Raw genomic sequence first — 13450 nt, forward strand, 5'->3', positions numbered from 1 at the left:
ACTCAAGAGGCTGAGATCTGAGGATCATGGTTTAAAGTCATTCAGAGCAGGAAAAGTCCGTGAGATACTTATCTACAGTTAACCATCAGAAAGCTGGAAGAGGCGCTATGGCTCAAGTGGTAAAGAGTTAGCCTTGAGCCAAAAAGCTCAGAGAGAGTACGTAGTCCCTAAGTTCAAGCTTGAGGACTGGCACACACACAAATGATCAGCCCATCGTGTGAAAAAATCCAGAGGTTAGGCAGCTGGGCCACTTGCATGTGCAGATGTAGCAGGAAATTTTTTTTTTGCGTCCGGTCGTGGGGCCTGAACTCTGGGACTGGGCGCTGCCCCTCAGCTCTTCAGCTCAAGGCTAGCACTCTACCACTTGAGCCACAGCGCCACTTTCAGCTTTTTTCTTTTTGCTTATGTGGTGCTGAGGAATATAACCCAGGGCCTCATGCATGCAAGGCAAGCGCTCTACCACTGAGACGCCTTCCCAGCCCGTGTAGCAGGAAATTTTGTGGTGAGAAATTTCAGAAATTCTGTCCTTTCATATTAGAAGAATGTTTTTCTTTGTTTTCTTTATTCTTTTCTCCCTCTCTGTCCCCATTTAATAACAGAGAGAGACGATCTCCGACAAAACAGCCAGAGCAAGCTCTTACAAGGCCATGGAGGCAGCCGCCTCCTTGAAGAGCCAGGCAGGTACGTGTGTCAGAGTCTTCCTTGCTGACTATGGGGGCTCCGGCTGATAGGGGAGCAGGCGCAGTCCAGGCCTTAGGGAGAAAGGATAAAGGAGAGCCGAGCTGGAGGAGAGGAAACAGCAGTGCAGCTGGAGCCAAGGACAGGGAAAGAAGGGCTTATGGAACATGAAAATCGCAAGGATTCAGTTAAATTTAATTAAATTACTATCGATTTTTGTTGTTTTCAACTTGAAATTTCACTACAGAGTGATGAAATCCCTAACAGGGCTCTTACGTGAGGGCACCAGTTGTCACTATAAATTCCACCTGACTTTAGGACCCTGGTGTTCTACACTGACGGCTAAAAGTAATGACTAGTTGTTTCTGTCTCACTTGTCAAAAAGACTAGCTTAAAACATGAAAAATAGCTATTCAAAGAATAAAAGGTGTCATCACACCCTTTGACCTTTTCATGAATTACCGTGTTGAAATCCACTGATGATTTATCAGAGGAAGCTGGCATATCCTTAAAGGAAAATGAACACAGATGAGGGATACTGGAGTGAAAAGTAGGAGGGAGTGCTCTGCTCCCCTCATTGCATGAGGTGCTCTGCTGGTTTTTAGAAATCAGCTAATTTTTTCAGATTATCAATTTAAATACTGAACTGATTATACGAAAGAATTACATTTCTTAAAACTTTGTTTTAGAGTTTTGTGCTGAACTTCTTTATGGATGAAATCTTTCTGGAATTTTCCTCAGCATAATCCATCAGGGGATATGAAACCCAGTGTGGATTGGTCTATGTGCATGGAGCCTGGGTTGATGGTTTGGGGAGCCAGGTGACAGAGATAAAAAATGACATTCTTAGTATGAAAGAGGAACCTAGAATATTCATCTTTTGCTCTTATTTGAGAGGCAATTTAAATCAGTAAATGGGTTGAGGGTTTACCACTTCAAACTTTACTTTATAAAACAAAATTATTTTCCAGCAACGAAAAATCTGTCTGATGCATGCAAACCACTGAAGAAGCGACATCGGGCTCCCGCAGCAACGTCTTCAGCTCTTGGGTTTAACAAAAGTTCATCTCCTTCTGCATCCTTAACTGAGAATGAGGTAAACTAATGATAATGATACCATGGCATTTCTGTGAAGGCCATTAGTGACCAAACTTGCAGTGTGAGTGAAGAACAGACATAAGAAGCATCGCATTGGTATCCACATAGGGGTAGATGAGTTTTAGGTCTTCCTGTCCAAAGTTTATCAATAGGGACAAGTAGCACACCCATTTGTGTGTTTGAGCACATTGAATATAAATACATGCACACGTCGAATGCGCAAATGTACGTGTGTCCTTCAGTCTTGATGGAGATGAATTGTTTAATCAGCCTGTTGTAAAGTAGTCTTGTCTGTAAGCCCACACACTGTATTTTCTCACAGCAAAGGAAGCCTGTACCGCTTCTGACACATCCCACCACAGTGGTTGTGCTGATACTGCTCAACCATACATCCTCACTGGGTGGGATGAAGGGCTCATGGGTGCGCGGAGAAGCCAAAGGTTTCTTCATCTTCTTCCATTCAAGTTTGATTCGTTTGAGTTCTGGCATGTCTCAGATTCCTGACGATGGAGTCAGGTCAGAGAGCTGCCATTCCCTACCCTGTGTGGGTTCTGGACTTGGGAGTGCTACATCGTAGAGGAGAATAGCAGAGAAGTTGTTACTGTCATCTAGATTAGATGGCCTTTCCCAGTCTCCTGCCATCACCAAAAACAGCACAGACTGGCCACAAAAGACAGGATTGAGGGTTTTTTTGTTTGTTTAGAAGTAGTTGGGTTTCATAATTTTAGTGACTGTTCATGGAGCTTATTTAAAAATTCTCTATTTTGATACTGGTGATTGTTTTTCTCATTGTAGACTGAGGTTCTGTTTTTCTATATTTGGAAGGAAGTGATAGCCTTGGCCTTTATTGGAACAGGTTAGTGAGGCGGGGACTGAAAAGTCCCTCTTTTAGCTATTGGGGCAGAGGCAGCACTTCTGGTGTGGCCTCTGCTATGGTTTTCTCGTTGAAGAAGACTGAGCCTTCCAGTAACGTGAGGACTAGGGACCTGGGCTGTCTGGTGGGGTGTATGGAGAACTCAGTAGATCTGAATCCAATGACAGTGTAAACATAGACTGCCCCTTCCACGGGTCTTCCCATGACTGACTGGTCAGACTAATCACAGTGCTCACACATGAGGGACTGCAGCTTGCCTCAGTTGGTTTGTGTAGTTAAGCGTTTCTTACATTTGGAAAGACTCAGTTCTTCACTGAGCTTCTATCCAGAAGCTCCTGAAACACAAAAAGTCAAATTTTATATAAATTAGTTTTCCTTTTATCTTTCCTTGTCCAAGTGTTTCACATACTGGAAAGTTAAATGGAAGGTGATCTGCAGTTCCACCTACGAATATTAAAAATGATAAGTTTCTGTTCTTAGGCCCTTTCACTTAAGTTTGTGTTTTTATATTATATATATGTAGATATAGATCTAGATGTATATATTTATAGATATCTCTCTGTATAGATGTCTATAAGGTTTTGTGGGTGTGTGTTGCTGGGGTGGACCCAGGGCCTTGTGCATGCAGGCTAGACAAGTAATCTATCACCAAGCTGCATCCCTAGCCTTGTCAATTTTTTTTAATTGAATTTTTCTTGCCTCATATGTTGGTTCACTTACCTGGCTGAGGTCTGGTGCTCTTGCTGAAGAGAGAGAGAGCGCACTGGGAAGGGCAGCACGTTCTTTCCAGTTGTTCCTAAGCATCAGTGTTGTGCACTGCACTGGGAGGGTGGGAGGGGGAGCAGAGGCCCAGGGGGCTCTGGCCAGGCTGGGCTCAGCAGAGGAAAGCACGTCATAATCACTGCACTTCATTGGTCTTAGCTCTGCACAACTTCAGAGACAGATAGGTGATGAAGTACATTGATACCATAGACGAAATACATTCAGTTCACAGATCTTCCTACATTTTGAAGGTGACAGATCCTACCTTGTGCATTCTGTTCTTCATTATTTAAGTTAGTAGGCCTTCTCCATTAGGCCATTTTTATGTGGCTTATATTAATCTTCCATTGGAGTTATTTTTACAGAATTTGACTGCTAATTAAAACATTTTAGGTGAAAGGATAGGTTTGTCTACTACTAGACTGCAGTGAGTGTTTACAGATGTACACGGCCAGGTGCCTCCTGACACAGCAGAGTGTGGTGTCACAAACTACCCTGGAGACTGCTGGTCCTGGTCTAGCCTGAGAGGGGCCGCGTGGGGCTCAGCTTGCCCCCGTGGGTCCCTTCCTTTGCATGTTTATAATTCCTTCTTTTTACCAAACTTGATTGAGAGAAATGAGGGTATTTTTGGAAAGATTGGTATTATAAGACATTGGAGGGCCTATTGTGGTTTAAATACTTTAAAAATGTCTGTGATAAATGAATTTACATTGGAATAATTATTACACGGTATTACATCACCCCATGACGAGACTAGATTAAAATGGCACACTTGCATGACAAAGGCCTGTGAAGGAATTAATGTGATTTAAGTGTTTTGTAACTTCATTTCTTGTTCCCTTAGTAGAGCAAATTCTTATTTTTTTCGCCTTCACTGGTAACAGCTTTTATGGGAGCCCACATCAGTCAAGTTGGACTTGAACTCAGCCGCCCTGTACCGCACTTAGAGTGATGTAATTCCCCAAGATGTCTGCTGCAGGTGGTGTATCATCGTACACACTAAGTGACATTTCTCTCACAATCATTTTATGGAAGATGTGTGATAATCTGTTTTTATTGGTATTAATAAACACATACAATGAAGAAAACAGATAACAAATTTTAAGACCAAGGTAAGATACCTAATCAAGGCCATTTAATCAATCACATTCATCTCATAACAGAAACACGTTCATATTCCAGTGATCAATGTAGATTTCAGGTGGAAAAGGAGGCCCTTCAATCCGTCGTCCCAGAGCTGTGACAGGACACCATATTGAAGGGGCACTCCTGTTAGAGGCCATTTTTCCTCTAGTTCATAACTTACCGAATTTTTATGGAGAAATGTCAGCATCTGTTCTTTCAGAAACAAAGAACAAACAGCACACATTTAGAAGGTCCTCCTCAACTATTCTCATTGCCAATGAAATGTATTCAATACTGTAGATATTAAACTAATTTCCAACATAAAAGGCAGGAAGAGTTTTGGATCTGTCCTTTTTTACTAAACACTTTTATTATGACACTAGACACAGTAAATTTTTAGGAAAAAAAAATACCATTTACAGTCTCGTGAGCCATTCGCTCTCGATCCGATGGCTGCTGCCTAGGGAGCGCCATGGCTGCTCATGCCCGCCGTAGCCGAGCGGCCTCTGTAGAGCACTGGCATCCCGTCTGAGTGTCGTGGCCGCAGGCGCCCTCCATGGCTGCCCAGGTGTCGCGGTTTGCATGGGAGGAAAGGCTCCACTCGCCTCTTCAGCTCGAGTCAGAGTTGTTGCCACACATGGGGCCACGCGAACTGTGCCTGGCTGCCCTCAACGCACTCCTCAGATGTGTGCTGCCTGTGTGAAAGTGTCCGTTCCAAGCATGTGAAACACTAGGGCGTCCAGCGCCTTTCAAGGACTCCATGGCTCTGTGTGACCGCGATGGTATAATAAAATAATAAAGTCATCATTCCATTTTTATCTAAAAGTATAAATGTTGCTTTGGCATGAAGAGTGATCCTCTTGATTACATCGTGCATGTGGAGACTAAATAAACCCAAAAGTGGAGGAGGCCTAGGTTTGTTTGTGTGACGTAGTAGGATTCTGGACTGTAGCTATGGGCTGGTGAGCTGTCCCACTGGCTCTGCTCAAATGTAGTGGGAGACGTGGTGGCAGACATGTCCTAGGAGCTAAGTTGCATTATTCCTAAAAGACACAAAAGAGAGAGTAGTAGGCCTTTTTAACATTCTCAGAAACACTAAAAAAGGGAGTGGGAGGGGGCATAAAAAAAACTGATGGCATATAAATGGCCCTGGTTCAGGCAGTCTCCCAAAAGCAAAAATGCCAACTTGAAATACGAAGGGATTTCACTTGAAATGACTGCATGACAAGTTTTGAGTGGATGGTGAAGCAAGGTGGTCAGCCACGTGTGCAGGTGCATCATGGGTCAGCCAGTGGGCAGGCATTTCCTCCTTGATGAGGGGGGTGAGGACTTCGAAATGGCCTGGTGGGGCTCACGCCATGCACGGAGCCCTCAGCCGAGCACAGGGGCATGGGTGGGGGCAGGAGTGGGGATTGTGCAGCATTCCTTGGTTGAGGGGAGGCACCACCCCACTCTGGGGGGGAATCGAGGTAGTGAGAGGGATAGTCCCCTGTGTGGCAAAGTTTGTGAGGGTGTAGGCCTCAGCCTCCCAAGGAGGGCATGTGGGCCAGGCAGCGGCTTGCTTGTCAAGAGCACAAACCTGCACTATGCTGCAGGAATTCCTTATTTCCTAAAGACGCCCGAATAGAACAGCCCATGTCTAGCCTCACAGCTGTTGAACTGATGGTGTGGCCATGCGGAGGAGTGTCCCGCGGCCCCCACTGACTTGGTTCAGGTCGTCTTCGTGTACCATGTTTGCCTGGAGAGCATAGGTAGCTCTCGTGTAAAACGCCAGGCATTCCAGAGAGGGAAGTGTGTCTGAGTGTGTAGCTACTGTAAAAGTGTGAGCCCTCTGCCACCCCAGAGCGAGCCTGGCACAGAGGCCTGAGCGCTGGGCCCCGAGACCCTGGCGCTGACGCTGCGCCTCCTCCCCACGGACGCCTGCCTCCCAGCAGCTTTTCTTCAGAGCTGACGAAAAGCGAGTGTCACTCTCCAATCGTGACACCTTTAGGTGTAGGTGCCACTCAAGACTCTAGTGCTCTTTTCATCTAGCTCCATCTGCGTTGCTAAGAGGATATTCCTGGAAACCAAGAAACCTAAGCAAAGCTTCACACCCAGGAAGCAAAGCTTTAAAGGACCTCACTTGGAGGGGCCCTGTGTGATGCAGGAGGGATCTGTCAGTCCCTTGCCTCTGAAGCAGGGAGCAGCTCACTTGTGTGGGAGGGAGGTCTTAGACTGCGGTCTGATTTCTGGGATTTTGTTGAAGTAATTCACACGGAAGCACAGGACAACTTAAGACAGGGTCCTCTGGGGTCAGAGGTCAGATGAGGCAGAGGGAGGTATCATTGATGGCAGAACATGCTAGAGAGAAGGCTGAAGAAAACAGCAAAACCAAAACACCTAATGGCAGATCAGTAACTCCCACGCCTCAGCCCACAGTTGGTTCTGGATGCCTGTGGGCATGGCCAGGTGATAGGTGGTGACTCTGCCACCTGCTGGTCTGTGGCAGAAATGCCCCACAAAGAAGAATTCAGATTCTGTCTTAGCATCCAGTTTTCCTTAAAACATATTACCTAATTGTGCACAACTAAAGTGGCTGAACCATGGGCTTGGTCAGGGCTTCACAGCGTGGTCAAGGGCAGTGCTGATCTGAGTTGCTGTCCATCCTCAAGTCCTTGTGTGCATCCTGTGCAGGCCCTTGCTTCCTTCCACCTGCATGAGCAGAGCTCTGGGTGAGCAATTCATTGCTGACCTCAGGGACCTGTGTGGGTCTGAGATGCCCACACGAAGGCCACATGAAGCCACAGTTCCTCTGTCTGTAGTGCAGGTGAGAAATGGGACTGTTGGGATGGGTTTAGCACGCTGGCTTCCTTTCTCGGTCCCAGTTCTGAGGATCTGCACTCTGTCCAGGCAGCCATTAGAGTGGCTGGCCAGTTCAGGTCCTGCTGTGAAGGTCAGCTTCTCTGCAAGACTCTGAAATGTGCAGCATATTATGCTTCTGAAAATCAATAGTTGAATTACCTCAGTTTTTAAAAATCTAAAAACAAAAAGTTGCAAAGGATTGCTGTTTATCTTTCAGATTAGAAGTCTAAATTGTCCTTTGCTGGAGAAACTGTATACCACTCCACAGAAGGGCTTTCCTAATATGCTTCTTACTGACGTCTATAAAGTTTTTTGGTTTTTGTTTTTAAGAAACATACTTGACTCCTGTCTATTTTAGGACTTTTGGAGACATGATACTGATTGTGATTTTTTTCAGGTATTGCTTTTATTGTTTTACCTAGAATAGTAGAAATTTCACTATAATTTGTCTGCTTGTGAAGAAAAATAGGCTGTCGTTAGCAGGAAAAAAAGTTGGGTTGGCATTCTTTTTCTTGCTTGTACAGGAAGGGTGAGAGACATACTCTGAGGGGCATTTTTACCAGCAAGGGTACCCCTGTAACAATATGACGGGCCTCATCTTGTCAGATTTCCATGTAACTGCGTGGTTCCATGCTAGGTCCATGTTTATAATTGTTTCTAGCCTACATAGTTATTGATTTTTTTTTGTGCACCTCTTTGGTGGGATTTTGAGCATGCTAATCATCTAGGGATAATCTGTTTTCAGAAAATAGAAATGAAATAGGGTGGGGTCCTGAACTGGCTGCTTAACTATGCCAGCCAGGCAGACTGGCAGTCTCCAAACCAAGACGTGGCCTGCTGCCGTGACCGGCCAGCCCAGGCCTTGGTGGGAGCAGTAGACGTGACCACCGTGCCCACAGCTGCCCTTACCCCTTGCTGTCCTCCTCAGGCTATTGGACTCCACAGAAGCCTCATAGATTTAGGTGAAGCACAACAACACTCCCTGGGCTAGAATGTGTGTGTGCGTGCGTGCGTGCGTGTGCGTGCACGCGCGCACTTCCGTGTGTTCTTGTAACTTCTGGCCCAACCTTACCCTAGCATTTAGGGGCAGCTGGGAAGCTTCTAGTTTTATGTAACCCAAAGGGTCATTTTAATTAAAAAAAAACTGAATTTTAGTAATTTTAGATGATGAATGACTTACTTTAAAATTATTTTAATTCCACTCTCAATATTTCACTGTGATGTTAACTTGGAAGACCTGTCTGAGATTAGTCCTTTTAATTTGAAGCTCATTATATCTGCTGAGCACAGGATTCTTGCCATCTGTAAACCCCGAACATTCTGTGAAATACTTCTAGTTATCATATTTTTCCTTTGCAAAAGCATAACTTAAAAAACAATTGTTGGTTTATAGAAATATTTATTGTTCAAGGTCTGTAATTGTATTTTTAAATGATGTAGTATTCAACTTGTGAAGGGATTTGTTTTGTCAAACCATTAAAAACGCGATGTGTGTAACAGCACGTGAACGGGGTGGGCTTCCTGGGGCAGCCATGGGGCGAGCCTCCTGGTGGCCACACTGCTCCTGGCAGGTGTTTGGAAGATGCCTGCTGGCCACATGTTGAGGTGAAGCCATCTTGAAAGCCCCTGAGGTAGATGGAGGAGGCTGCGTCCCCTGTCCCTGGAGCAGTGTATGTCTAAGGCAGATAGGTGACTCCGCACTGTCACATACTGAATAGAGGGAGAAAGTATTTTCAGACTCCAGGAAACTTTGGAAAGTCAGGAACTAAGCTGCTTGGAAATCAGTGCCACAAAATGTGGCCTTGGTGGACGCGGGAAGCGACAGGAAAGTTCTTGACAGTCTGTGTCCGGTCAGTCGCTACTTTTCTTTTTCCTAATTCGCCCTGTTGGATGTGGAGTAGATCATAGATGTCGTAGACTGAGATCTGGGACTGTGTTGGGACCGGCAGGTGATGTGTCACTCCCACAAATGGCATCTCCGAGTAAGCCTGCTGCCTGTTGCGCGTGGAGGTGGAGCCCACAGCTGGAATGAGGCGCACGCTTGGCTCTCCTTGCAGGTTGTTTGCTGAGCAGAGAGCCGAGGGACCCTCCTGACTGGCTGGGGGGCTGGAGGGTGAAGGTGGGGCCTGCTGCAATCCTGTCATGGACTGTGATATTGTAAGGTCTGTATTTTGTATGTGGATCTCAGATTCCATCAGGAAAAGAGCCTTATGTGTGTCATTAACATTTATATTTCCATTCAAAATCTGTATTCAGTGTTTTATTTCCTCAAAACAAACTTTGTTAATTTAGGAAATATCTCCAAGTGGAAACGTGCTAACTTTCTGTAAATCTTAAATAAAAGGTGCTGTTCCTTCCTCTGACCCAGGACTGGTTTGTGTTTTCTGTCTTTCTTTCCATACTTTTTCTTTTTTAAATTTGTTTTGGCCACAATAAGGGAAGCGCTGGGTTGGTGGATGGAGCATTTTGGCTCTCTTGCTTGGATCTGTGTGGAAGGCCCTCTCTTTGGGCTTTGGGCACCCATGGGCACTTCTCTCTGAGCAGGCCCTTGTGGCCACTGGCTGCTTCCTGATTCCCCAGTCGCCCAGTGCCCATTTGTTTGGTGCAGTAGCACTCCGACCCCACCTGTGACCCCATCTGTAATGGCTGGGCACTGCACCCAAGCATGTCCAATTGCCTCTCTCTGGATGTTGAGGTGGGGGGAGCTGATGGTCGAGGGTGGGCAGGGGGCCCCGTAGCCTCCTCGTGACACTGTTCTGCTCTGGCACCCTTCATGCTGTTTCCACCTGCCTGCACAAGGTGAGAGAACAGCCCAGAAGGCTGCTTGTCCCTCAGCCCCCATCCCTCGGTGCTCATGGAGCCTGCCCCACTCCACTGGAGCCATGGGAGCCTCTGGAAAGACAGCCCACTGTAACAGCGAGTTCCAGTCCCCAGACACCAAGGATTGTTCCTTCTCCCACTCCTTGTAACTTCAGTGAGCTAAATCAGAAGAGTGAGCTAAATCTTGGATGAGGCACAGGAGCGGTCATGTTCCTTTGTAGGGTTTGGCTTTGTTTCTCATTGTGGCCCAGTGTCAGGATCTAGCCTTGTGTACATCGGCAAACGGCAAATCCATGCCTAATCACGTGTGATTATTGAGGTGCACAAGAGGCAGTTTACACTTTCTTCTGTTACATCTCCAAAATTTAGTTTACGATCTTTATTTATCTAATGCCAAAATTAGTTTTTTTTTTAAAGGCCTGGATTAGGCCAGAAGGTTTTGTTATACTCCTTTGAATATCACTACTGCTTGTTGAGTGCGAGTCTTAACTAATGCTCTCTGAAGTGGAGAAGAGACCATGTCCTGTGGCCTTGGAGTCACCGGTCTGCTCACGGTCTGCACCTTAGCCTCCAGCGCTGGCCAGGGCAGGGAGCCTCTACAGGCATCCAGTCCTTATGCAAGTCTGGATGTCTGTCCTGACTCTTGGATCAGTGCTCCCACCAGTGTAGAAAAAACGTTTCCAGAAGAGCACACTTGGTATCTGGACTTGAACAGATTGGCTAAGAAAGTGCCAGAATGTTGATCTCAGAACCTGCCTTTGTTGATCTAGTAGAGAAAATTGGGCTTTCATAAGTTACTTCATTTTAGAGGAATATTCCTCATATCCATATGTGTACTTATTGAGTCGACTTGAAGTCCGTTTCTGAGTTCTCTACACAGCTCTGCTGACTATTCCCACCAAAGCCGGTGGGTGGTGTGCATCCCCAGTGCCACCCCAGGAGCCGGGGCTGGGGCAGGTGTGTAAAGGGCATGACCACCCACTGTTTTCTGTGGCTAGTGAACTGTCGTCCACCTCCTTCATCTCCAGGTCTCGGACAGCCCCGGAGACGAGCCCTCGGAATCTCCATATGAAAGCGCAGACGAAACACAGACCGAAGTGTCCACGTCATCTAAAAAGTCAGAACGAGGAGTAACCGCCAAAAAGGAGTACGTGTGTCAGGTGAGGGGCAGGCAGCGTCTGATCTGCCGGTGAGAGTGACCGGTGCCTGGGACAGCAGAGCATGCCACCCTTCCCTAGCTCCCGCCCCCCACCAGACCTGGCGTGGAAGGGATTGGCCAGAGGCACCCTCCAAGGGTGGCCCGGCACGTGTGCTGGGGTGGTGCGGTCTCCCTGAGCAGGCCAGCCACAGCCTGAGAGGTGACATGGCCTGGGTGGGTGTCCCTTCCCCACGCTCGTCCGCTGCACCTCAGTCTCAGCCCCTCCCCAGGCCCAGGAGGGAGAAGAGTCCAGACATCCTGTGGAAGTTGACTTGTCCACGTTTGAGAACTGGTCCATAGCTCAGGTCCTGTCACCTGTGGAACAGTGGGTCTCTGTTTTAAAAAAAAACAACACAACCAACATTGAAGGTTTTCTTGATTCTCAACTGATCTGAAATACGTGGAAGGTGACCTTGAAGGCTCCAGGCCCCTCTCTGTCACGCTCTGTCTGGCTCTGATCCTCTCCTCCCGGGTGTGGCAGTACAGGTGGCTGCATTTGGTGGTGTGCAGTAGAGTGGGGTTTTGCGTGTGAGACACAGAGCTGCGCGGTCCTTGTGGTCAGGAGGGTGGGAGAAGCCCGGCCAGGTGTGCTCAAGGCCCCTCTGGTCCCTACAGCTGTGTGAGAAGACGGGCAGCCTGCTGCTGTGCGAGGGCCCGTGCTGCGGCGCCTTCCACCTCTCCTGCCTCGGCCTGCCCCGGAGACCGGAAGGGAGGTTCACCTGCCGCGAGTGTGCCTCAGGCAAGTCCTGGCTCTGGAGGCTGGGGGTCCTGCGTCGTGTGCCCCCGCCGGCTCTGCCGTTACCTCTGTTTTCCTGGTGCCTGTCCAGCAAGTGTAGGCTTTACTGCTTGTTGAGTCATGCCCTTGCCTCTGAGCGGCCTGGCCTGAGCCTACAGGCAGGGCTGGGACTGTAGGTGTCTGTTGGGTTCGGAGGACACCACTCTCCTAGGAGAGTGGTGTGTCTCAGCCTGCGCTCAGGCCTCCCTGCGGGCTGGGGTCCCAGTGGAGGATGAGCTGCACCCTCTGCGGCCTCTGCTCCCAGCTGGCTCTGCCTGCAGCCACGTCAGGCCGGAGAGCCATGTGCCCGGCAGCCCTCAGCAGCCCCTCACCGGATGTCCTGGCGCCTGTGCCATAGCGCCTCTTCACCACACTTAGCGGCAACTTCCAGCAAAGAGAAGGAAGTTTTGTGGTGCAGAGAACTCCGCCTCTGCAAGCTCCTGCAGCTCGGCCCACAGCGGTGCAGTGACTTTGCTGTGTCTCGGGTGAAGCTGATGCTCAGGGCGAGAGGTAGCCCCAAGGCTGGCATTTTCTGAACAGCACCTGGGCCGCCCGCAAGGTCGGAGACAGCAGCGGCCTCTGCGCCGCACACGCCTCCTCCAGTCGCTCACCTCTCGCGGCAATTTAATCCTTTTTCTTTATACCTTCCTCTCTGCCCCTTTAACCTTGTGTTAGGGATTCACTCATGCTTCGTGTGTAAGGAGAGCAAGACAGAGGTGAAGCGCTGTGTTGTAACTCAGTGTGGGAAGTTTTACCACGAGGCCTGTGTGAAGCAGTACCCCCTCACCGTGTTTGAGAGCCGGGGCTTCCGGTGTCCGCTACACAGCTGCGTGAGCTGCCATGCCTCCAACCCGTCTAACCCTCGGCCTTCAAAAGGTAGGATGCGAGGAAGGGGGGCGGGGCTTGCTTACGTGAGTGTTGCCGGAGGCTGTGGTCCCTTGGCTGTCACCAGCAGCTCCTGTCTTTTTTCTGCTGACGTGGCACTAGTTTTTCTGGACCTGCACTTCGCTCTCTTCTTCCCTCCTCAAATGCCATCTTCAGGATGTGTGATTTTTAAAGAGGGGCTCTCTTTGAGCCATCTGCTTGGACTTGCTTTGTTTTGGCTTTTTTTTTTTTTTTTTTTGGTCGGTCGTGGGGCTTGAACTCTGGGCCTGGGCGCTGTCCCTCAGCTCTTCAGCTCAAGGAGAGTACTCTACTACTTGAGCTACAGCGCCACTTCCGGTTTTCTGGTGGTTTATTGGAGATAGGAGTCTCACGGTCTCTCCTGCCCGGGCTGGCT

The 13450-nt window shown here is 48.2% G+C and overlaps 1 protein-coding gene across 1 annotated transcript in view; it reads left to right on the plus strand.

Annotated features, from left to right (window-relative positions):
- Positions 1-13450, plus strand: part of Whsc1 (Wolf-Hirschhorn syndrome candidate 1) — a 59111-nt gene that overhangs the window by 31662 nt on the left and 13999 nt on the right. Inside the window, exons 7-11 of the mRNA XM_013023874.1 lie at positions 600-681; positions 1650-1774; positions 11227-11358; positions 12012-12135; positions 12847-13082. Coding sequence (XP_012879328.1) covers positions 600-681; positions 1650-1774; positions 11227-11358; positions 12012-12135; positions 12847-13082 — 699 coding nt within the window. The remainder of the gene's footprint in view (positions 1-599; positions 682-1649; positions 1775-11226; positions 11359-12011; positions 12136-12846; positions 13083-13450) is intronic.

The sequence above is a fragment of the Dipodomys ordii genome, unplaced genomic scaffold, assembly GCF_000151885.1.
Source record: "Dipodomys ordii isolate 6190 unplaced genomic scaffold, Dord_2.0 Scaffold71, whole genome shotgun sequence".
Taxonomy (NCBI): domain Eukaryota; kingdom Metazoa; phylum Chordata; class Mammalia; order Rodentia; family Heteromyidae; genus Dipodomys; species Dipodomys ordii.